We start from the raw sequence: 25,793 nt of genomic DNA, 5'->3' as shown, positions 1-25,793 counted from the left end.
ATAACACACGTTTCTTCAATGCGAATTGGCTGTAACACAATTGATGAATGTAAATCAATTTATTTGTAGAATGCGAACTTTCCTGTCTGGTATTATGTGATTCCAGCGCCATTACTTTAAATGTTGCTATTACGCGATTTTCTTCTAACACGGAGTCACATGGGATAGGAACTATCGTGTTACATCAGAACTGACTGAACTGTGTACAATTCTGGTTGCCCTGCTATAGAAAGAATGTTATTAAATGGGAAAGAGTTCAGAAAAGATTTACAAGGTTGTTATCAGAACTGGAGGGTTTGTGTTAGTAAGAAGAGGCTGGGTCTTTTTTCCCTGGAGCATTGAGGCTGAGGAGTGGCCTTATAGAGATTTATAAAATCATGAAGGGGATGGATAAGGTAAATAGCGAAGGTCTTTTCCCCAGGTAGCAGAGTTCAAAACTAGAGAGTATCATTTTAAGGTGTGAGGAGAAAGTGTTAAAAGGGGCCTAGAGGGATCTTTTTCACACAGGACGTTTTGCATTTCAAATGAACTGCCAGATAAGTGGTAGATGCAGGCACAGGTCGATCTGCTATAATGCATGTTTTGTTAATGCAAATTCACTATAATACAATTGACAAACTGAGGGCACTGTTTCTAAAATGTAAAGTTTTAAAGCGTGTATTGATTATCACGCAATTCCAGCCCCATTAGTTTAAATGGTGCTGCTATTACACAATTTTCCTTTAACACATGAGAACTGAACCACCACATTATAGCAGAACTGACTATATAGTTACAACACTTAAAAGACATTTGCACAGGTACATGAATAAGAAAGGTTTAAGAGGGATATGGGCTAAACACAGCAAATGGGACTAGTTTAATTTGGGAAACCGGAGACGACTGTCTGTGTGAAGTTTGTACATTCTCCCCATGTCTACATGTGTTTCCCCTGGCTGCTCTAGTTTGCTCCCACAGTCCAAAGATGTGCAGGTTAGCTGGATTAGCCGTGCTAAATTGCCCATATTGTCCAGGGATGTGCAGGCAAGATGGATTAGCTATGGGAAATACAGGGCTACAGGGTAGGGAAGTGGGTCCGGGTGGGATGCTCCTTAGAGGGTCATTGTAGACCTGATGGGACAAATGGCCTGCTTCCACACTGTAGGGATTCTATGATTCCATGATTCTATCAGACCTTAAGATGTCAGGACACCTGGATAAATGGTTAAGGTGGCATATGGTATGTTATTAGTTGAAGCAAGGATTTTAAAGAACAGGGAGGTTCTACTGAAACTGTAAAAAAATGTTGATTAGATTAGATTTTAGATTACATTACAGTGTGGAAACAGGCCCTTCGGCCCAACAAGTCCACACCGACCCGCCGAAGCGAAACCCACCCATACCCCTACATTTACCCCTTACCTAACACTACGGGCAATTTAGCATGGCCAATTCACCTGACCCTGCACATCTTTTGGACTGTGGGAGGAAACCGGAGCACCCGGAGGAAACCCACGCAGACACGGGGAGAACGTGCAAACTCCACACAGTCAGTCGCCTGAGGCGGGAATTGAACCCGGGTCTCAAGCGCTGTGAGGCAGCAGTGCTAACCACTGTGCCACCGTGCCGCCCACTGTGCCGCCGTTGCTTCTAGAATCCACAATTTTGTTATGATAGCATTGGAGGGCTGCTGAGGAGATTTACCAGGATGTTGCCTGGGCTGGAGAGTTTTGGTTATGAAGAGAGATTGGACAGACTGGGGTTGTTTTTCTTAGAGCAGAGGAGACTGAGAGGAGACATGTTTGAGCTGTGAAAAATTCTGAGAGGCATAGATAGGGTTGACATGAAGAAACCTTTCCCTTTTTGGAGGGTGAATGACCAAGGGAAATAGATTTAAGGTAAGGGACAGAAGGTTTTGAGATTTGAGGAAAAGCTTTCTCACCCAGAGGATGATTGGAATCTAGAACTCACTGCCTGTAAGGAAGGTAACACTCATAACATTGAAAACATATTCAGATATGACTTGCGATGCCCAGACATACAAGACCATGGGCCAAGTGCTGCAAAATTGGATCAGAATAGTTAGGTGATTATTTTTGTCTGGTGCAGTCTGAAGGGCCCTATTATGTGATATAGATCACTATCACTTTACGATACATTACTAACAGTATGTTCCTCAATTTAAGCATTCGCTGCAGTAAAATATGTTTACTCATACAATATTTAGTTCTGTTGTCATTCGCCTTAAATCAACATCATCTATTCTTTCCCTTTCCTTCCATAAACTCCGTCCAGACCCATTTCTGATTTTGAATACCTGTATCAAATCTCCCCTCAGCCCTCTCTTCTCACTTGAAAGAGTTTAGAAGAATAAGGAGAGATCACTTAGAAATACATGTTCTAATTTATAAATTCTAACAGGACTTGACAGAATAAACACTGGAAGGATGTTTCCATCAGCTGGGGAGTACACACTAAGGATATATTTAGGACCGAGCTGAGGAGAAATGTCCTAACCCAGAGAGTGGGTAGCCTATGGAATTCTCTGCTGCAGAAAACGATTGAGGCCAAAATATTGAATGTTTTCAAGAAGAATCTAGATACAGTTTTTAGGGCTAACAGGATAAAGCGGTTTGGGGAGTAAGCAGGATTAGGGAACTGAGTTGGATGATCAATCATGATAATTTTGAATGGTTCAATGGGCTGAATGGCCTAATCCTCCATGTTTTTATGTTGAGAGAAAAGTTGGTTTCTCCAATCAGATGACATAACAGAAGTTCCTCATTGCTGGGAACGTTCTCATGAAGCTCCTCTAATGTGTTATTATCCTTCTTGAAGTATGGCACCCAGAACTGGACACAATGAAGTGCTTGAGCATATATTACACAATGTGTTAAACAGGCCTTGCATAATGTTGCACCCTCCCAGCTTCTTCATGTTACTGCATGCCTTTCCCCACAGATGACAGGGAACCCTGTGAGGGCACAGGGAGGCAATGGCCTAGTGGTACTATCGCTAGACTGTTAATCCCGAGACCCAGGCAATGTTCTGGAGACTAAAGTTCTGATCCCACCAGGACGGCGGTGGAATATGAATTCAATAAAACATCTGGAATTAAGAGTCTAATAATGATCATGAATCCAGTGTAGATTGTCAGAAAAAAAATCGAATTCACAAATGTCCTTTAGGGAAGGAAATTGACTCTTAAGTTGACTTTTAATTGTCCTCTGGGCCATTAGGGATAAGCAATAAATACTGGACTAGCCAGTGATGCCCTCATACTGGCTAGTCCAGTATTAAGCATGGAGTTTGGGCAAAGGTGGCAGTGGGAGATATGACACATTCCAATATGACACACCTAACAGTCTTTAACTGTTAGGTTAAAGGGGTAAATGTAGGGGTATGGGTGGGTTGCGCTTCGGCGGGTCGGTGTGGACTTGTTGGGCCGAAGGGCCTGTTTCCACACTGTAAGTAATCTAATCTAATCTACCGTGAAATAATTAAAACACCTGAGGGAGTGCTAGAGGTGGGTACAATTACAACATTTAAAAGACTTTTGAACAGGTACATGGATAGGAAAGGTTTAGAGGGATATGGGCCAAACATTGGCAAATGGGACTAGTTCAGTTTCGGAAAGTTGGACTGAAGGGTCTGTTTCCATGTTGTATACCTCTATGACTCCTCCTCCTCCAGTATAACAGTGTCCTGGCTTCTCCATCATGTCGCAGGACTCCCTCACCCCTCCCACTTCTCAAGTAATTGGTCCTTCCCTTGATCCCATGTTATGAGATACTGGTATTACCTTTCCTTTTCAGCTCCCTGTGGCACTGGTCACACACTCTGGCCAACCTTCCTTTCAGATACTTGAGTGGATACTTGTTTCTGGAACATGTTCGACATATAACCTGCAACAGGCAGACCAGAGAGAAAGTGAGTGCAATCATACCTGCCTGTTATCTTCTACAGTCCCACCTCCAGTCTTTCTCTTCCTCGGAATGTGTCATATCTCCCACTGCCACCTTTGCCCAAACTCCATGCTTAAATTCCACCAATCTGGTGTCTGAACCCACCAAGGTACAGTAATTATTCTTGTCAATGTCACAAATTACATCCTGTGTAACTGACAAGGATAAACTTTCCCACTTTATCATTCTCAACCTATCAACAGCCTTTGGTACAGTGAGCACACCAATTTGCTCAGCTCCTCTCTCCTATTGTCCATCTAGGTGGGACTGCTGTCATCCAGCTCCATATTTAACCATCTCATTGTAGCCAGAGAATCACCTAAAATAGCTCGATTTGCTGCTTCTGCAATGTTTCTTATGCTCCCCCACGAAACCAGACTTGAACCCCAGCCGAACCTCACTGGCACACCTTTCAAAGGCAGAGTGTTCATTTTCACACGTACATTGCTGACATCCAGTTTTACCTCCACCAACACCTCCATCAATCCTCATATATCTGAATTGTTACCTACCTTGTCTGACATTCAATACCAGACAACTAAACTTTGCTAATCAAAACCACTGTCTTTGCTTCCTGCTACCAGCTTTAAATCTCTCCCTGAGAACTGTTTGAAACTGATCCAATGTGTCAAACAACTTAGAGTCAGAGAGATTTACAGCAGGCCATTCAGCCCATATTGTCTATACCAGTCAAAACAGCCACCTAACTAATCTAATTCCATTCTCCATCACTTGACCCACGGTCCTGTATGCTTTGGATTCAAAAGAGTACATCTAAATACTTTTTCAGTGTTATGAGGGTTTTTGCCTCTACCACTATTACAGGCAACGAGTTCCAGGTTCTCACCACCTGCTGGATGAAAATGTTTTTCCTCATAACTCCTTTAAATCTTCTGCTCCTTATGCGGAATCGATGCACTATATTAATTGATCCCTCCATCAAGGGGAAAAATTTCTTCCTGTCTACCCTATGTCCCTCATATTTTATACATCTCAATCTCCTCTGCTCTGAGAAAAACAATCTCAGTTTGTCCATTCTCTCTTCATAACTGAAACTCTGCAGCCCAGGAAACGTCCTGGTATCATAGTGGGATCCCAAGCCTATTTCCAATCACATATTCACTCCATCACTCAGGCCACTTATTTCCAGTTGTACAACATTGCTCGACTTCATCCCATCTCAGCACATCACCTGCTAAAAACTGCAATCCTGTTTTTATTACCTTCGGACTCAACTATACCAATGCATTTCTGGCTGGCCTCCCATATTTTGCTGCCTATAAACCTGAAGTCACCCAAAGTCTACTATGTGGGTCCTGACCCCTGCCAAATCGTGTTTCATAGAAATATAGAAGATAAGAGCAGGAGAAGCCTGCTCTGCCATTCATCACAATCACGGCTGATCATCCAACTCAACAGCCTAAACCTGCTTTCTCCCCACAACCTTTGATCCCATTCACTCCAAGTGCTATATCTAGCTACCTCTTGAACACACTCAATGTTTTGGCATGAACTGCTTCCTGTGGTTTCCGCAGGAATTCCACAGGCTTACCACTCTTTGGGTGGAGAAATGCCTCCTCATTTCCATCCTAAATGCTTCACCACAAATCCTCACCCCTGCTTCTGGATGCACCCACTATTGGGAACATCCTCCCTACATCTACCTGTCTAGTCCTGTTAGAGTTTTATAAGTTTCAATAAGATCTCCCTCTTGCTCATCTGAACTCCAGCAAAAACAATCCTAACCTAGTCAATCTCTCCTCATACGTCAGTCCCGCCATCCCTGCAATCAGCCTGGTAAACCTTCACTGCACTCCCTTTAGCTCCTGATCACCCCTGTGTTACTGACCTTCACTGACAATTTGTCAAGCAACACTCCTTTATGTTTCCAAATTGCTTCAAGATCTTGCCCTCTGTATTTCTGCAACTTCCTCCAGCTCCACTTTCTCTGATATATTTGTGCTGCTCTAGATAAGGCCTCTTGTGCACCCCTGAACTTAATCACTTCCACTCTGATCACTACAAATCTTCATGACATTGTCTAGGTCCCGAGTTTCCTCTTTAACCAACTTGTGGTTGCCCGACCAAACATTGCCTTTCAAAGAAAAGTGCTGCAGATGCTGATGATTGGAAATAAAAGCATAATGATTGGAGCAACTCAGCAGGTCTGGCAGTATCTGGGAGAGAGAAAAACAAAGTTTGTGTTTGAGTCCAAGGACTCGTCTGAAGAACATGCCATTTGAAGAAGAGTCATAATGGAATTAGATTAGATTAGATTAGATTAGATTACTTACAGTGTGGAAACAGGCCCTTCGGCCCAACAAGTCCACACCGACCCGCTGAAGCGTAACCCACCCAGACCCATTCCCCTATATTTACCCCTTCATCTAACACTACAGGCAATTTAGCGTGGCCAATTCACCTAACCTGCACATTTTTTTTGGACTGTGGGAGGAAACCGGAGCACCCGGAGGAAACCCACGCAGACACGGGGAGAACGTGCAAACTCCACACAGTCAGTCGCCTGAGTTGGGAATTGAACCCGGGTCTCTGGTGCTGTGAGGCAGCAGTGCTAACCACTGTGCCGCCCACGATATGTTAGTTTTAGTTCTCTCTCCGCAGATGCTGCCAAACCTGCTGAGTTTCTTCAGCACTTTGTTTTCATTTCCAACATCCCCTTCCATGGTTTCCATGTCAGATTCCACTTGATTATTTCAATGAATCATCTTGCTTTATTTCACTATGTTAAAGTCACTATATAAATGCATTCAGTCGCTGTGAGTGGGTTCTGATAGGGCAATGTTCATGAAAGGGTTGATTCACCTTTCCACATGCATGGCAGTGTTGACGTCTCCATGTCAGCGAGAAGTCACTTGAGCAGATCATACACATACCCACTCGGGAGTCAGGAATCAGCATTGGTGGCTTGGCACCTAGACCACTGTCTGTCTTCTCCGAGGATAGCTGGACAGAGGACAGCGAGAGAGAGCCATTAAATTCATAAAGATCCTGTTAGATTAAAGCGTACAGTGAGCACAGAGGCTATAACTTTAAACTAGCTCAGAGTCCTATCCCATCATCAAGAATGTGTGTATATGTTTCTTCTAGAGGTGTGAGTGATTTTTCACTTCAGTAGAAAAATTGGTTCCACATTTTAATCATGTTGTCTTGGCCTTGGCTCCTTTCTTCTTATTTGCAATTTAGGACAGGATCTATGGGATTTGATGGTCCAATCTGGAGGAGTTTGAATCTCAGAGATGTGACAGGACATCTACTAAAGATACACAAGTCAGGTATTGTCTTTTGTCATCGGTTCTCTGCTTCCGTATTATTTTCTGTCTTTCCTGGTTCCCTTGGGGAAAAGGTCAGGACTATCAATCCTCCATCAAATAGGAACTATGCAGCAATCACTCACCAACTGTGTCAGCACACTGTAATACTTCTGCACACTTCTTATCAGAGCTGCTACATTACCAGATCTTACTGTATGAGAGTCAACTGTTTACCAACAAATGTTTAGCATACCTGGAGGTTTCTTATACAGCACTGAAGGACTACCAGAGGGTCCTTCTTCCTGGAGGTTATTTCCACACCACACACACAAAACATAGGAACATAAGAAACAGAATAGGCCATTCTACCCATCAGTCAATGAGATCATGCCTGATCTTGGGTTACAACTCCACTTTCCTGCCCACTCTCTATATCCATTGAGTTCCTGAGAGACCAAACATCTACTCATACCAGCTTTAAATATGGAGACTCCACAACGGTCCAGGGTACAGAATTACAAAGACTCTGAACTCTTTGAACTTATTTCAGTTCCTAAATGATCAGTCCCTAATCCCTGTGTGGAAGATAATATCATCAGATGGTTGAGATGGAGACTGAGAAACTGGGAGAATGGAATGGAGTCCTTGCAGGAAGCAGTATGTGAAGAAATGTTCTGGTGAAGAGTCACAGGACTTGAAATGCTCACTTGGCTTTCTTCCTGAGATGCTGCCAAATTAGCGGCCAAATTCACCCACAGTTCTCCTGAGATAAAACAATGAAGTTGTGCAAAGTGACACCAAACTCAGCCAGGTGAAGGAGAGTGGTATTGGCCTGTGTAGGCCTCTTTTTCCAGAAAGTAGAGAAGAATGGACTTGTGGAGGAATTGCATGCTGAAGAGGAGGGGACTAGGAATAGGAAACCTGTGGTTTGAGAGAGGCTGGATAAGCTCGGGGTGATTTCTTGGAGCAGAGAAAGTTGAGAGAGGTGACTGATGGAGGTGTATAGTTCACAACAGGCATGGACAACAGCTGTTCCCCTAGTTAAAGTGCTAATATTTAGGAGGCATAATTTTTATAGCGAAAGGCAGGAGATTTTGAGGGGATTTAAAGAAAAAGATTTTCAGTCAGAGAATGTTCTGAGATACACTGCCTGGGAGGCTAACTGAGGTGAGAAACCTCACAACTTTTAAAAGGTACTTGGATGAGTATGTGAAGTGTCATAATATTCAAGGTGAAGGCAAGGGGCTAGTGCAGGAAAGTGGGACGAGTCAGGTAGTAGTATATTTTTGGCAATAAAGACTTGATGGGTCAAAGGGTTTCTTCTGTACTCCTTCACCTTACCTATGCTCCTCATGACTTTAGAAAGCTCTATACGGTCAGCCTATCCAGCCTCTCTTTATAACTCAAACCTTACAGTCCCGGTAACATCCTTGTAAATTTTCTCTGCACCATTTCCAGTTTAATAACATATTTCCTATAACAGGGTGACCAGATTTGTACACAGTACTCTAAATGCAGCCTCATCAATGTCTTGTACAGCAGATCCTTTGGCCTAACCCGTCCATGCCGACCAAGTTACTCAAACGGAACTAGTCCCATTTGCCTGCTTTTGGCCCATATCCCTTTAGACCTTTCTCATCCATGTCTGTTTTTGGATTCTTCATTGTAATGGAACTCTCTAAATATCTCATAAATGTTGTCATTGTACCTGCCCCTACCATGTCCTCCAGCAGCTTGTTCTATACACCCCTCTGCACCATCCTCAGTGTGAAAGAGTTGCCTCTCAGGTCCAATTATATGACTCTGTAAGTGCAGGCATAGGTGAGATGGAGGGGTCCAAGTGAGAGAGTAGCTTTGGATATGGTTGAAATGGGTCTATAGAACATAGAAGATTACAGTGTAGTGCAGGCCCTTCGGCCCTCGATGTTACGTTGACCTGTGGAACCAATCTGAAGCCCATCTAACCTACACTATTCCATTCTCATCCATATGCTTAGCCAATGACTATTTAAATGCCCTTAAAGTTGGCAAGTCTACTACTGTTGCAGGCAGTGCGTTCCACGCCCCTGCTATTCTCTGAGTAAGGATACTACCTTCTGACATCTGTCCTATATCTATCAGCCCTCAACTTAAAGCTATGTCCCCTTGTGCTAGCCATCATCATGTAAGGAAAAAGGCTCTCACTGTCCACTCCATCTAACCCTCTGAATATTTTATATGTCTCCTTAAGTCACCTCTCAAACTTCTTCTCTCTAATGAAGACAACTTGAATTCCCTCAGCCTTTCCTCCATACCAGGAAACATCTGAGTAAATCACCTCTAAACCTTTTCCAAACCTTCCACATCCTTCACATAATGCGGTGACTAGAACTGTACACAATACTCCAAGTGCGGCCACACCAGAGTTTTGTACAGCTACAACAGGAATGCAGACTACTGGGCTAATGGTAAGATTCTTGGCAATGTAGATGAGCAGAGAGATCTCACTGTCCATGTACATAGATCCCTGAAAGTTGCCACCTAGGTTGATAGGGTTGTTAAGAAGGCATACAGTGTGTTAGCTTTAATTAGTAGAGGGATTGAGTTTCGGAACCGCGAGGTTATGCGAGTCCGAAACTCAATCGCTCTACCAATTAAAGCTAACACACTGTATGCCTTCTTAACGTCCCTATCAACCTAGTTGGCAACTTTCAGGGATCTATGTACATGGACAGTGAGATCTCTCTGCTCATCTACATTGCCAAGAGTCTTACCATTAGCCCAGTAGTCTGCATTCCTGTTGCTCCTTTCAAAGGAGGTAGTTTCTTTACTCAGACAGTAGTAGGGGCATGGAATGCATTGGGAATTTAAATGATCATTGGATAGACATATGGAAGAAAATGGAATAGTGTAGGTTAGATGGGTTTCAGATTGGTTTCACAAGTCGGTGCAACATCAAGGGCCAAAGGACCTGTACTGCATTGTAATGTTCTATGTTCTAATACAGAATATAGTCTTACAGCTGCAGAAAAAGTTCACATTTTGTGTGTTTTTGAACAACCTAATTTTTGCCCACATTATAACACATTTGGCATCTTGTCACTCTGCTGTATCTCTTGGAAGTTCTGCTGTGTCCTATTCTCAAGTTATTTTCCACGAAGCTTAAAATTCTCAGCAAATACATCTAGGGGAGGTGGTGGCAGTGTCATAAAGTCTTTGGATAAATTCATAGGTCCTGGCTAATACTCAAAGTTCAAATCCTACCATGGCTGCAAGTAGAATCTAGATTATAAAGCTCAATATAAAACTAATCTCTGTGATGGAAAAGCACAGCAGATCAGGCAGCATCTGAGGAGCAGGAGGATTGACATTTCAGGCATAATGACGTCTGAAACATTGGTTCTCCTGCTCCTCGGAAGCTGCCTGACCTGCTGTGCTTTTCCAGCACCACACTCTCAACTCTGATCTCCAGCATCTGCAGTCCTCACTTTCTCCTAATCTCTGTGATGGTTAACATAACAGCTATAATCAATTGTTCATAAAAACCCATCTCAATTATGAATGTTCTTTGAGAAGAGAAATCTTCCATCCCTGCCTTGTTGACCTGTATGTGACTCCAGACCCACAGCAACATGGATGACTCTTACCTGTGCTCTGAAATCGCAAATGATGCCACTCAGTTTGAAGGCCATTTGAGAGGGGCAATGTTCTATGGCCCATTGGTCTTGCCAGGAATGGCAATTTTGGATTGAGGAATAAAGATAACAAAATCACTCTGTTTCTTTGCCTCAGACAATGAGATGTTTGCTAGAACTACGATCTGTATTAACACTGGGATGCATTGATGAGAGAGCTCTCCATTGTAACACTGACCTCAGCATTCCCTCTCAGGCTCAAGAACGTCTGTGACCTCTGATAATCATCCACTGCTCTGCTGATATCAGCCAGCCATTCATCACGCTCTGTCGAAGAGCTGACAAAAAGAAGTTACATTAGTCATGATTGACTAAATAAAAAGAATTACTGAAATCAAATTGGATACACACTGCAATTGTTTCAACTAGACAAAGCCATTCATTTCTTAGAACAGATTAAACTTGCCTGGTTTAAGCAAAACCTGGCAGTGAATTGTCAATCATTATCAACCATTGGATTTTGCCTGGCAAGACCTCTATCAATCAACTTCCATTTTCTAATCAATCAGCATTCTCTCGGCTTACAGTGTAAATATTGGATTTTCTCTTTATTGGCAATTTTCTTGATGTGTGCAAGACAAAATGTTTTAGCAAAATATATCTTTTTCAATAATACCTAAGTACTATACTACCAAACATCTAGTTGACGACTAATTTATGATGATCTACATACATTATTTTAAAAGTGTAAAAACCAACAGGGATAAACTGAAAAAAAAAGCACTAGATATAAGTAACAGTCAGAATAAAAGAAGACTAAAGATGAAAGATAAGTGGAGTATCATTTAGGTGAAAGAATTAGAATTGTTAGTAGGTCCCTACTGGTGCCCAGCATGACCATCTGCACAGGAAGAGTTCCAAGCTGCAGAAACCTGAGCTCTGGGCTTCAGAGCTCCAGTGGAGGCTGGAAATTCTGTGGCACATCCACAAGGCTGAGAGGCATGTGGGCAGCATGTTTAGAGAAGTGAAGGAACAGGAGGGTAAAAAGGAATGGGTGACCACCAGGCAATCAGAAAAATAGGCAACTAGTGCAGGAATCCCCTTGGTCCCCTTATAAATTAGTTTTCCAATTTGGAAGCTGAGAAACTTGCTGGTTCCTCAAGGGAGTGCAGATAGAGCTGGGCTTCTGGCATCATGAGTGGTAAGACCATAAGACCATAAGACCATAAGATATAGGAGTGGAAGTAAGGCCATTCGGCCCATCGAGTCCACTCCGCCATTCAATCATGGCTGATGGGCATTTCAACTCCACTTACCTGCATTCTCCCCATAGCCCTTAATTCTTTGTGACATCAAGAATTTATCAATCTCTGCCTTGAAGACATTTAGCGTCCCGGCCTACACTGCACTCTGTGGCAATGAATTCCACAGACCCACCACTCTCTGGCTGAAGAAATGTCTCCGCATTTCTATTCTGAATTTACCCCCTCTAATTCTAAGGCTGTGTCCACGGGTCCTAGTCTCCTCGCCTAACGGAAACAATTTCCTAGCGTCCACCCTTTACAAGCCATGTATTATCTTGTAAGTTTCTATTAGATCTCCCCTTAATCTTCTAAACTACAATGAATACAATCCCAGGATCCTCAGCTGTTCCTCATATGTTAGACCTACCATTCCAGGGATCATGCATGTGAATCTCCGCTGGACACGCTCCAGTGCCAATATGTCCTTCCTGAGGTGTGGGGACCAAAACTAGACAAAGTACTCCAAATGGGGCCTAACCAGAGCCTTATATAGTCTCAGTGCTTTTATATTCCAACCCTCTTGAGATAAATGACAACATTGCATTCGCTTTCTTGTCTGACTATACAGGAGGAAGAATAAAGCAGGAATGATAGTGATAGGTGATCCATTAGTTGGGGAACAAACAGACATTTCTGCAGCCACACATGAGACCCCAGGATGGTGTGTTCCTCCCTGGTGCCAGTATCAATGCCGTCACTAAGCAGCTGCAGGGCATCCTGAAGCGGAAGGATGATAAGGCAGAGGGTGTGGTGCACATTGGTATTAAAAATACAGGTAGGACAAGGGATGAGATCTCGCATCAAGACTTCAGCGTGCTGGTTAGTAGATCAAAAAACAGGACCTCCTAGTGCCATTTGCCAACGAGTACAGAAGTAGAAGAGGGAAGATAAATGCGTGGCTAAAGAGTTGATGCAGGAGGCAGGGTTTTAGATTTCTGGGCCACTGGGATTGTTTCTGCGGAAGGTGGGACCTCTACAAGTAGGTCAGTCTGCTCTAAACCAGAATGGGACCATATATCCTTGTGGGAGGGTTTGCTAGTGCTGCTGGCAGGAGTTTGAATTAGTTCAGTAGATGCAAGGAACACAGTGCCATTAGTTCAATAGTAAAATCATATAACTTTTTGATGGAACCGAGCCAAAAGTAGTAGGCCATGTGGTATCTCAAAGGAGTAAGGCGAGGCTGGATGGGCTCTATTTGAAAACTGTGTATTAGAGGTATGGCAGATGTGTTAAGGGTGTGGATCGCTATCACAGAGACTTGGTTAAGGGAGAGTTAGAGTCAAAAAGTGTGATGCTGATAAAGCACAGCCAGTCAGACAGCGTCAAAGGAGCAGGAGAGTCAATGTTTCAAGCATTAGCTCTTCATCAGGATGATGATCACATTCCTGATGTAGACCTTATGCTCGAAATGTCGACACTCCTGCTCCTCGGATGCTGCCTGACTCTGTGCTTTTCCAGCACCACACTTTTTGATTCTAATCTCCAGCATCTGCAGTCCTCAATTTCTTCTGAGGGAAGGATAGGACTGACAACTCAATATTCTAGATATAAGATCTTCAGGCAGGACGTGGAAAGGAGAGATGGTATCAGATTATTAATTAAGGATTCAATTACTTCAGTAAAGAGGGATGATATCTTGGAAGGGTCTTCAAATGAGGCTTTGTGGATACAGTTTCGGAATGAAAATGGAGGTAGTCACACCGTGTATCATAACAATGCAATTGAGGAACAGATATGTAATATAGTCTGTTGACTGAGGTGTCCAAAAATAACAATAAGGTAAATATATTACATTTACAGACTCAGAGGGCCATACAGCATGGAAACAGATCCTTCAATACAACTAGTCCATGCTAAACATAATCCTAAACTAAATAGTCCCACCTGCCTGTTCCTGGCCCACATCCCTTCAAACCTTTCATGCATTTATCCAAATCCACTACTTCATCAGGAAGTTCATTCCAAATGAGAAACCACTCGCTCTGTAAAAAAATTGCCCCTCATGTCTTTTGTAAATCTCTCTCCTCTCAACTTAAAAATGTGCCCTCTAGTCTTGAAATTAGGGGAAAGACAACTATCATTAACTCTATTTATAGCACTCATTATTTTATAAATTTTAAAAGCTCGGCTCTCAACTTACTATCCAGCCTTTTTGTTATAACTCAAACCTTCCATACCAAGCAACATCCTAGAATGATGTCAGGAATGAGGGAATTTAGATACAAGCAAAGAGTAGAGAGATTAGGCTTACTCTCCTTGGAACAGTGAAGATTAACCTTATAAGGGCGTTCAAAATTATGAACAATTATGACAGGGTAAAGGATATTCTATTTCCACTAGTTGATATATCAGTAACTAGAGGATCCCAACTTCAGGACTGTCAGCAAGGGAGCTAGGATTGAGATGAGGAGAAAGTGAGGTCTGCAGATGCTGGAGATCAGAGCTGAAAATGTGTTGCTGGAAAAGCTTGAGATGAGGAGAAACGTATTTCCTCAGAGTTGCTAGGATTTGGAATGCACAGCCTGGGAGAGTGGTGAAGGTAAGTTCCACACTTGGTTTCAAAAGAGAGCTGGATACATATTTGAAAGAGATTAAGTTAGACAGCTGCGAAGGTAGGGTTGAAGAGTGGGACTGGACGAGTAGCTCTTTTGGGAGTCAGTACAGACATGATGGGTTGATAAGCCTCCTTCTTCCCATAAAATTTTATGATTCGAGGATTTCTACTACCCCAATATTAATTGGGAGAATCATGGTTTAAAGGAATGAGAGGGGGCGGATTTCTTGACATGTATACATGAGAGCTTTTTATATCAACATGCAGAGGGCAGTGCAATGCTGGACTGAATTCTGGTGTACAAAGCCAGACAGGTGTTTGAGGTAGCAATGGAAGAGTATTTTCGTGATAGCGATCACAACGCCATACATTTTAAGTTTGATATGGATAAGGAAGAAGATGGTCTGCAAAAGGCTTTTAGATTGAGGTAAGGCAACTTTTATTAAAATAAGGTAGGATCTAGCCAAAGTAGACTGAAAACAATGACTTGAGGGTAAATGTACAGAACAGTGGGAGGTATTCAAAAATGGTACTGGGAGAATACAGACCCAATATGTTCCCTTAGGGTGAAATGTAGGAGCAATAGAGAACGGTGCATGGCATGGTGGCACAGTGGTTAGCATTGCTTCCTCACAGCGCCAGAGACCCAGGTTCAATTCCCGCCTCAGGCAACTGTCTGTGTGGAGTTTGCATGTTCTCCCCGTGTCTGCGTGGGTTTCCTCCGGGTGCTCCGGTTTCCTCCCACAGTAGGGAAATGTGTTTGGTGGGTTGCGCTTCGGAAGGTCGGTGTGGGCTTGTTGGGCCGAGGGGCCTGTTTCCACTCTGTAAGTAGTCTAATCTAACTCTGGATGTTTAGTAATATTTAGAACTGGATAAAATGGAAAAGAAATGTATAACAGGAACAAAGAGAGCAAATTAAAAAAAAAACAAGTGGAATATAAAAAGTGTAGGGGGAGTATTAAGAAAACAATTAAGAGAGCGAAGAGTGGACATGAAAAGTCATGGCAGGTAAGATCAGAGAGAATCCCAAGATACTCTACATGTATATCAAAGGGAAGAGAATAACCAGGGAAAGAGTAAGATCCATCAGGAACCAAGGGGGGAGATCTGTGCTTGGAGTCAGATGACATTGATTGTGTGTTAAAAGAATACTTCACGATGGTTGTATGTTAAATGAATACTTCCAAATCCTACACATCTTCACGCACGAGAAGGATATTGCAAGTACAGAATTCAGGAAAATGGACTGTATGGTCCTTCAGCATTTTGATACATGAGTCAGGATGTATTAGAGATTTAGGCAGGTTCAAAAGTGGACAAACCCCAGGTTAGGATGTGTAGTTTCCCAGGTTGCTCTGGGAGATGAGGGAAGAAATCACATGGGCCCTGACCCAAATCTTTAAATTGTCTCCAGCCAAAGGAGAGCTGTCAGGTGACTGAAAGACAGCTAACGTGGTTCTACTTTTAAAATAAGTGTGGCAGAGATAGATCAGCAAATGATATACCATTGAGTCTGACAACCAGAGACTATTTCCCAGGGCAGAAATGACTAACACGAGGGGTCATAGTTTTAAACTGGTTGGAGGAAAGTATAGAGGGGATGTCAGAGGCGGGTTCTTTACACAGAGAGTTGAGAGAGCATGGAATGCGTTGCCAGCAGCAGTTGTGGAGGCAGGGTCATTGGGGACATTTAAGAGACTCCTCGACATACATATGATCACAGAAATTTGAGGGTGCATACATGAGGATCAGTGGTCGGCACAACATCGTGGGCTGAAGGTCCTGTTCTGTGCTGTACTGTTCTATGTTCTATGTTCTAACAGTGGTAGGGAAACTACTGGAGAAAATTCTGAAGGAGAAAATTTAGAGAGGCAAGGTTTGATCAAGGGTAGTCAGGATGGCATTATCAGAGGGAGATCATGCCTGACAAATCTTGTGGAATGTTTCAAAGAGGTGACGAAATGTTTAAATGAGGACAGTGCAGCTCACATAGTTCATATGGATTTCAGCAAGGCCTTTGACAAGATCCCATATGGGAAACTGATTAAAAAAAAGGTAAAAGCTCATCTGATCTAGGGTCACTTGGCAATTCAGATTCAAAACTTACTCCATGCCAGGAGGTGAATGCTGGAATAATTCTCAACTGGAATACCTCTTGCTTCACGTTTAACATTACATTCTTATGACTGTGACCGGATTAACATGTAAATCCAGTTTGATCACTCTGTCATGATGTTGCAAGTACCTTGCCCTGTACAAGTTAGTTACATAATACCTGGCACAGAGTGTGATGGAGCCTCGCACACTCTGGATCCTCAGCAGCATCTCAGAGTCTTCGACAGACACTCTGCTCACCTGCCAATATAACAAACAAGGGAATCAGAGCTTTACAGCGTACATTTTGAGCAATCTTCCAGTGACATCACCCACCCAAAGCACGCTTCAGAGGGAAATATCAGGGAAAACCTGTGACTGACACACATTGGTCTCACTCATTTTATACCCTTCAGACTGAATAAGAATGTTCATTCCACGTATTACTGTTTTTTTTCCCCAATTTGTCTAGTCAGATTCCAAACTAGCTTTCCTTTCCCAATAAAATCCAACCCATCTCTCCCCAACTTGTCATCCAAATCCCAACATCACCACATCGTTCCATCTATCACCATACTCCATACTGTCTTTATATACATCCCACTTCCCCAACTTCAGTGTACGTCTTGTTTATCAAGGGTTCATACCATCTCATTTGCAAACTTGATTTAATATTCCAATGAAGCATGAACAAGGAATAAACAGGTTGGGACTATACTCATTGGAATATAGAAGAATGAGAGATGATCTCATTGAAACAGATAGGATTCTTAAGGGACGTGGCAGTGTAAATGCTGAGAGGATTTATCATGAGAGGATTCATGGGAGAGTCTATCACCAGACGGCAGAGTCTGAGAAGAAAAGGGCACCAATTTAAGACTGAAATTAGAGTAATTTCTTCTGTCAGAGGATTGAGAGTCTTTGGAACTTCAGACCACAGAGTTTTGTGTGTGTATTTAAGGCTGAGATAGACTATTGATCAGTAAGGAAATCCAGGGTTATGAGTGAAAGGGCAGGAAAGTGGATGTGAGGAATGTCAAATCAGTTATGATTCTCTTGAATGGCAGATCAGGCCCAAGGGGCCGAATGGCCTTCTCCTTTTCCTATTTCTTATGGTCTAACAGCAGTGATCCCTGTTCTGAAGAAGGGTCATTAGACTCAAATCATGAACTCTGCTTTCTCTCCAGAGATACTGCCAGACCTGCTGAGTTTCTCCAACAATTTATGTTTCTCGTAGCAGAAATCTCTGACTTGCAGCATCCCTGAGAGATTTAGCATTATTTTCAGCACAGAATGCGGAAATTCAGATCATCAAATCCCTGTCAGCAGCCCGCTGAACATTTCAGTCAGTCCGACTGCTCTCTGCTCAATCTCCAACCTTCAGTTTAAAACATTGATCATTTACTATTCCACTACCATTATATATATATCAATTCTTCAATGTATAATTTCAGTTACATCACACTGCAAATTTTTGCTATAAATTCTGTGTTACGATTGAGCCCTCCACAATCACCTGATGAAGGAGCGTCGCTCCGAAAACTAGTGTGCTTCCAATTAAACCTGTAAGAATATTATATGGTGGCAGCAAGTGGGATAACAACATGGAAAGTCTTTGGTATCACTGGAACACTTCGAGGTGGTCACAAGTTCCGAGTAGCCAAATTGTGCAACAAAGATTGACCAGATATTACATCAATGGCAGACAAACTAAGACTAGGAACCAATATTGATAAGTGCTTCAGGATGACAGGGCGAAGAACCACATTCCAAAATGACAGACGGTGCAGTTTGCTAATTTTAGGGGTGGCCATACAAAAATCAGGAACCAAAAAGAGTGTATATCAACTGCCCTAGCTGATACCAGGTGCAAAAACTGTTTTGCCAAACACCATTTTTGCAAGAAGTATCACTTCCAAGTTATGTGTTGCTAAAAGAGGCTTGGATGGAAAAAGTCAAAAGAGAAACCCCTAAAAGGTAGCAAAATCAATGAACTAGAAGATAACAACAATGTGGAGATTCCTTCCCTTGGCATAATCCAGGTACCAAAAAGTGTGGTGCTGGAAAAACACAGCCGGGCAGGCAGCATCCGAGGAGCAGGAGAGTTGACGTTTCAAGCATATGCCCTTCATCAGGAATAAGGGGGTGGCCCAAGGGGGCTGAGAAATAAATGGGAGGGAATGGGGCTGGGGGAAAGATGGCTGGGAATAAGAAAGATGGGACGGTATTGGTGATTGGTCAGAATGGAGGGTGGAGCGGATAGGTGGGAAGGAAGATGGACAGGTAGGATAATCGAGAGGGCGGTTCTGGCTCGGACGTTGCCTCTTTTACAGCAGCACATTTTTTGACTCTGATCTCCAGCCTCAGCAGTCCTCACTCTCTCCTCATAATCTGGGAACCAGCAGCTACTGGAATGCTGATTTTCTAGTAGAGTGAAATAAGATCTGTTTTAAGTTAGAAGCAGGTGAAGCTGTTCTGGTTCTGAGCCATGGTAGGAAATAGTTTGTTCAGTCATCATGCAAAATATAACACTGACTGGGAGGTGTAGAACTCATGGTCACAAGACAACTGAATGCAACTCTTCAATATATATATATATATATATATATATAGAGAGAGAGAGAGAGAGAGAGAGAAATCAGTGAAACCTTATAAGCAACTCTAAACCAGAGTCGTTCAGTTTGAAGCTGGGACTTTGGTACTAATTTACATTTGCTTTATAGAGAAGAGAACCAACTCTCAGAGCTGAATTTTCGTAGCCGTCAATGGGACTAGGAAAGCTGATAAGAGCATACCACAACACTCATGAAAGAAGCCATGACACCAGAATGCAAGCCCTGTGATTTTACAACAACAACAAGCAGGGCTTACACACCAACAAGTATGAAGTCTCACAGCTCACTGTCAAGTCCTTTAGGCATATGGTGAGTACGTATTATGTCAGAGGTGATCCACAAAACAGAAAGCAATCAAGGGGCTTTCAGCATCTCAGAACATGACTGAGCTCCAAGGTACATGAGAGCAGTAAACCAAATCAGAAAGCTCTTGCCCAAATGTTCCCAACCGTAAAAAAGAACGAGAACAAAAGGACATAGATTTAAAGTAATAGGCAAAAGAAGCAAAGATCAAGTTTAAAAAAAAAGTTTCATGAAGCAATTAGTTAGTGTATGGAATGCACTGCCTGGAACAGTGTTGGAGGCAAGTTCGATTGAAGACAGCATTGATTGATTGTATGGATAAAAATATGCTGCAAGGGGTGTGTGGTAAAGGTCAGGATTATATGATGGTATTCATTTAATGAGCCAGTGCAGGCACGATGGGCCAAATTGGATCCTTGTGTGATTCTGCAAATCTAGCTGTCACCAATGGGCCATTACATATCAGATACTATATGGTACTGGGAAGAAGATTAAATCAAAGAAATGGTGCTATCACAGATATTTGAGCCAGAGCTACCTAGGATCATTTATGCTGAGGCAATTGTGTAGCAGGAGTGGGAACTATACTCTTTCAGATACAGACTGATCAAAAGTGCAGACTTATCACTGACAGAAAGTGTAATGATACAGAAAGAAGCATTTGCTGTTACGTGGGCTAGTGAAAAGTTTGCAAATTATGTCTTCACTTCAAGAGAGTCTGTCCACAAATCCTTAGTGAGTCCCTTAAAGTCTACGGTGTTAGCAAACATATTTCCACATGTGCAACATTTTAGACTGAAGATGAGGGTTATTCTAAAGACAGACCACGTTCTGGATAAGCGGCAGATGTGTTGAATTCTACTCTTTGCTGAAAAGCTAGAAACCTTTACACCGGCAATAACTGTAACTCAACCAATAAAGTTAGAAATAGTCCAACAGGTTTATTTGGAAGCACTAGTTTTCGGAGTGCTGCTCCTTCATCTGTGTAGCTGTGAAGAACGACCAGAAGACATAGAATTTATTGCAAGAGATTACAGCATGCAACTGAAGTGGTATATTGAACAAACCTAGATTGCTGTTATGTCTAACATCTTTTAGAATGGGTTGCAGGTTTCGGTTCATTAATATGTCAATCCCAGAACTTCTTTTAAGTCACATTCTTGAGATAACTTAAGGTTTCATAAAATAAAAGGTGACATCTCAGCTCAGTGTGAGGTTAGAGCCGTTTGTATCCCAATCTTGAGTCAGACTGGTTCTATTTCTAAAGTGGAATTTATAAAACATGACATGGATTGACTGCCTGCATTGATTACCTGCAGATTGTGCATTTTTGAACAAAATAGAATGTATCTGCAAATATAATTCTGCAAATACAAATTCACCTTATAGACTTATATATGTGCGTGTGTGCGCGTGCGTGTGTGAGAGAGAGAGAGTGGAGAGAGTGTGTGCATATGTGTGTGAGTGCACATGAGTGTGTGTATTAGTGCGTGTGCATGTTTGATAAAATGTGTGAGTGTGATGAAGTATAAACCTGTGAGAGGGTGTGTGTGTGGGTGTGAGTGTGGGGGATGCTGCTTGGACTGGAGGGAGCTCAGGTTTTTCACATCGGAGTGAAGGAGGATTAGAGGCGACTTGATGGAGGTGTACAAGATGATGAGAGACATAGATAGAGTGAAAGTCAGAGACATTTTCCCAGGGCAGAAATAGCTATCACAAGGAGGCAGGTTTCGGGGAAGATGTCACAGGTCAGTATATTAGTCCCCTTCCAATTTAGGTACAGGTCACTTCTACCCCAGAAGAGATTCCAATGATTCTTCTCCCATACACCAGCTCCTCAGCCATGCATTCATCTGCTCTATCCTTCTATTCCTGCCCTCACTCGCTCGTAGCATCGGGAATAATCCAGATATTACTACTCTCAAGGACCTCCCTTTTAAATTCCTGCTTAACTTTCTATATTCTACTTTCAGAATCTCATCCTTTTCCATTCCTATATTGTTGGTTCCAATGTGTACAATGACCGCCTGCTGGTCCCTCTCCCCCTTTGAGCACAGTCTGCACTCTCTCTGAGACATGCTTGACTCTGGCACCAGGGAGGCAACACATCATTCTGATTTTTCGCTGCTGGTCACAGAAATGTCTGTCTGTGCCTCTGACTAGAGAGTCACCTAATACAATTAATCATTTGCAACCCAACGTACTCCTCAATATATTAGAGCCTATCTTGATACCAGAAACTTGGTTGTTCGTGCTACATTTCCCTGAGAATCCATCACCCTCTACATTTTCCAAAACAGCATACTTGTTTGAAATGGGGATAGCCACAGAAGACTTCTGCACTACCTGCCTACCTCTCTTATCTTTCCTGGAGTTAACCCATCTATGTGACTGTATCTGTGGCTTTTCTCCCTTCCTATAACTGCCATCCATCACACCCTCTTGCTCTTGTAAATTCCTCATTGCCTCTAACTGTCACTCCAATCGATCCATTTGATTTGATAGGATTCACAACTAACAGCATTTATTGCAGATATAATTCTCAGTACGTAAACTCTCCCTAAACTCTCACATTCGACAAGAAACAAGAAGAACATATCATTCTACTGAAGTCCGTTTCTGCTTCTTCCAAATTACAGACCCAGAAAATAACGCTGTCTTATTCCTCTACAAAACACTGCTCCAGGCTAACTTAATACTTACGGTTTAAGAGACATATCTCAATAAAACATATAATCAAGAAAGAACCCACTCTACTCATTAATGCAGACTTACAGCAAGGCCACACTTAAAACTATTCCCTTATCTGTTTCTATGCTGTGACCTCTCCCAAACAGGCTCCTCCAAGATCAGTTGTGAATTGCACTGTTTGTTAATTTTGCTAGACGCACTTTGATGTTCAGCAATACATAAATTCAACAGCAAAGGTGGTAACTGCGCAGTTTCACTGCTGTTTCAGTTAGTAGAGTGTGTTTCTTTCTTTCTCTCTCTCTCTCTCCTGCACTGATCATGTGCTGCCTATTATCTGTCCTTCTCCTTTTTAAAAGTGCTGTTTTAAAGACTTTTTTTCCTCTAAAGTTCCAAAACAATGCAACAGCATATAAAACAGTAATTGCTGCTCCTGGAATTTGAGGAAATCACATCCCACACCTAAAATACCTCAAAAAAAGAGCAGCCTGTTACAGTCAGACTTTTTTCTCACCCTCCATCTTGGATTACCCAGAATCCTTCTTTTGAATTCCGAATACAAAATTCTGAGATCAGCTTCCTGTGAAAATTATCAATTCAAGCTGTTTTCAAACAACTGCTTGTTGTGGAATAACGCTGAATCCTGGAACAATTTGCCAGGTAATCAGAAAGTATGGTGGAATTCTTCAGGGACTAAATGAAATTCTCACAAATGTATCCAGGCTGATCTCTGGATGCAGCACAGCAACAAGTCAAAGTTATTGTTTCTATTGTGTGGGGTGCACAAAATTAATCATCTCCAATGTGCCACTGAGGATCAAAGACCTGAACAACAGTGACCTCAAAGCCAACACTGAGTTTGTGGTGTACACGATAACAGTGATGGAGACTTGGACAATCTGCAGCAGATACCTCAAATTCTCAGGGACGTATCATCAGTGATGCCTCTGCAAAATCCTGCAAATCCACATGTCAGGACAGCACTTCAATAACAGACCCCTGTCTCATTCCTAATCAGCTGCATTGGCCAGATCACATCATCTGCATGCCTGCCACAAGATTTCCAGAACAATCTCTCTCTCTCTCTCTCTCTGGAGCTCTATCACAGCAAACATGTCCTCAAAGCCTCCCAGAATAAATGCAATACTCTCAATGATTTGTGTGAATGTCTAGCCCAAGACTATCCAGATTGGAGATAAAAGGAAAAGGCAGAGTTAAAGCTCAAACAGCAGGAACAAGCTAAAGCCCCAGGCAAACTGCCCAGCTTTCTGCTCAAATATTAGTGACATTGTAATTGTAATGAAGTCAGCCAGGTGGACTTCACAGAATATGAGTGCCCTACCTGGGGCTGTTAATCTGGTCAATCAGGGAGCCCTGGCTGACAGATATAAACAAGAAGGGCCCAACTGCTTGTTCTGTGGCGCTGTGGAGTCTGTGGACCATGTATGTATTGGGTGTGGACGTTTACACTCCCTTTTTGATTTTCTTAAAAACCTCCTCCTCTGCCTTTGGTTGCATTTCACTCCCACGCTCCTGATCTTCGGGCACCCGGTACGGAGGAGGGAGGGCAGGTCTGAAGACCTCCTCGTGGGTCTGCTCCTGGGCCTGGCCAAACTGGCCATCAACAGGTCCAGGCAGCGGGCAATGGAGGGGGTTGTTAGGGCCAACTGCCTGCCCCTCTTCCGCGGTTACGTTAGTGCCCGGGTGTCCTTGGAGAAGGAGCACGCGGTGTCCACCAACAGCCTGGAGCTGTTCAGGGAGAGGTGGGCGCCGCAGGGAGTGGAGTGCATTATTTCCCCCTCCAACTCTATTTTGATTTAGTCCCTATCCTCCCCTTCACTGTTTTGATCACAAAGCACTGCCCTTTGATGTGAAGGGCAGTGCTCGTCACTGGCCACTCGGGTTTTCCTTTCTTCCTGGTGGTAGAAATTGAATAAAGATTCGTACACCTTGTGTCTCTCATTGAGTCTCACACCTGCACACACACACCATGGGTGCTGGGGTAAAAATAAGCACTACCGCAGTTAGGCGGTAGTGCAGGGGTTAAAGAAAAAAGAAGAACAGGAGTGCTTGTCACTGGCCACTCGGGTGTAAAAAAAGAAGAAAAAAAAGAAAAAAAAGAGAAAAATAAACAAGATGGGCCCAACTGCTTGTTCTGTGGTGCTGTGGAGTCTGTGGACCATGTATATATTGGGTGTGGGCATTTGCACTCCCTTTTTGATTTTCTTAAAAACTTCCTTCTCTGCTTTTGGTTGCACTTCAGTCCCACGCTCCTGATCTTCGGGCACCCGGTACGGAGGAGGGAGGGCAGGTCTGAAGACCTCCTCGTGGGTCTGCTCCTGGGCCTGGCCAAACTGGCCATTAACAGGTCCAGGCAGCGGGCCATGGAGGGGGTCGTTAGGGCCGACTGCCTGCCCCTCTTCCGCGGTTACGTTAGGGCCCGGGTGTCCTTGGAGAAGGAGCACGCGGTGTCCACCAACACCCTGGAGTTGTTCAGGGAGAGGTGGGCGCCGCAGGGAGTGGAGTGCATTATTTCCCCTTCCAACTCTATTTTGATTTAATCCCTGCCCTCCCCTTCACTGTTTGAACACACAGCACTGCCCTTTGATGTGAAGGGCACTGCTTGTCACTGGCCACTCGGGTGTTTCCTTTCTTCCTAGTGGTGGGAATTGAATAAAGATTTGTACACCTTGTGTCTTTCACTGTCTATCACCTGCACACACACAACATGGGTGTGGGGGGTGGGAGGTGAAATAAGCACTACCGCAGTTAGGTGGTAGTGTGGGGGTAACAAAAAAGGAACAAATATATAAACAAAAAAAAAATAAACAGGAGGGGGACTGAAAAACTATAAACAGGAGGGTCAGAGTTCTGTTCACTCTGGCTGGCTCTGAGGGAGCTGGATCAGTGTGAAGGCCTCTCCATTTGTATTTGGGGGCTAACTGAGCTGGCTGCCCACATCCAGTACGTACCGCTGTTGTTGGTTTCTGGTTTTTTTGGGCGAATCTGAACTTTATAGCCAGTTTGTTATTCCTTTTCATTGAGGGCTGATTTCTAAACTGCCTGATCTCCACAGTCAATGTGTTACAGGTTCTCATTAGGGAACTGTTGTTTCAATGGCTTGTTATAGCCTGCGTGTTACTCTTACCTTTTACAGTGAAAAAAGGACAATGATGATTATGTGGCAGGGCTTAGCCCTTGCAGTCAGGTTTTCTTTCTTCTTTTTGCATGTGTTTTCACTTTTTTGATGTTTGGATTGAGCCCCTGTGTGATGCTGCACCTTTCTAGATGAACTGTTTCCTGTGGGTAGGCCTGGCCCTCTGTGAATGGACTAGGCCTCTGTAAAGACTGAACACCTGTGTATGGTGGGAGGTGAACATCTGCTGCATCCAGGAATGGACCAAG

General features: G+C 43.1%; 1 protein-coding gene across 1 annotated transcript in view; it reads right to left on the bottom strand.

The window, feature by feature from the left end:
* Positions 1-25,793, bottom strand: part of fgd5a (FYVE, RhoGEF and PH domain containing 5a) — a 143,754-nt gene that overhangs the window by 18,796 nt on the left and 99,165 nt on the right. Inside the window, exons 13-16 of the mRNA XM_043708646.2 lie at positions 16,964-17,043; positions 11,069-11,168; positions 6,768-6,908; positions 3,782-3,884 (exon numbers count right to left, since the gene is read on the bottom strand). Of these exons, the coding sequence (XP_043564581.2) occupies positions 3,782-3,884; positions 6,768-6,908; positions 11,069-11,168; positions 16,964-17,043 (424 nt within the window). The remainder of the gene's footprint in view (positions 1-3,781; positions 3,885-6,767; positions 6,909-11,068; positions 11,169-16,963; positions 17,044-25,793) is intronic.

The sequence above is a fragment of the Chiloscyllium plagiosum genome, unplaced genomic scaffold (assembly GCF_037043375.1).
Source record: "Chiloscyllium plagiosum isolate Xiang-an unplaced genomic scaffold, Cpla_swu_hap1 HiC_scaffold_14, whole genome shotgun sequence".
Lineage (NCBI taxonomy): Eukaryota > Metazoa > Chordata > Chondrichthyes > Orectolobiformes > Hemiscylliidae > Chiloscyllium > Chiloscyllium plagiosum.
The sequence above is the reverse complement of the archived record's forward strand: the minus strand, read 5'-3'. Positions and strand labels throughout refer to the sequence as shown.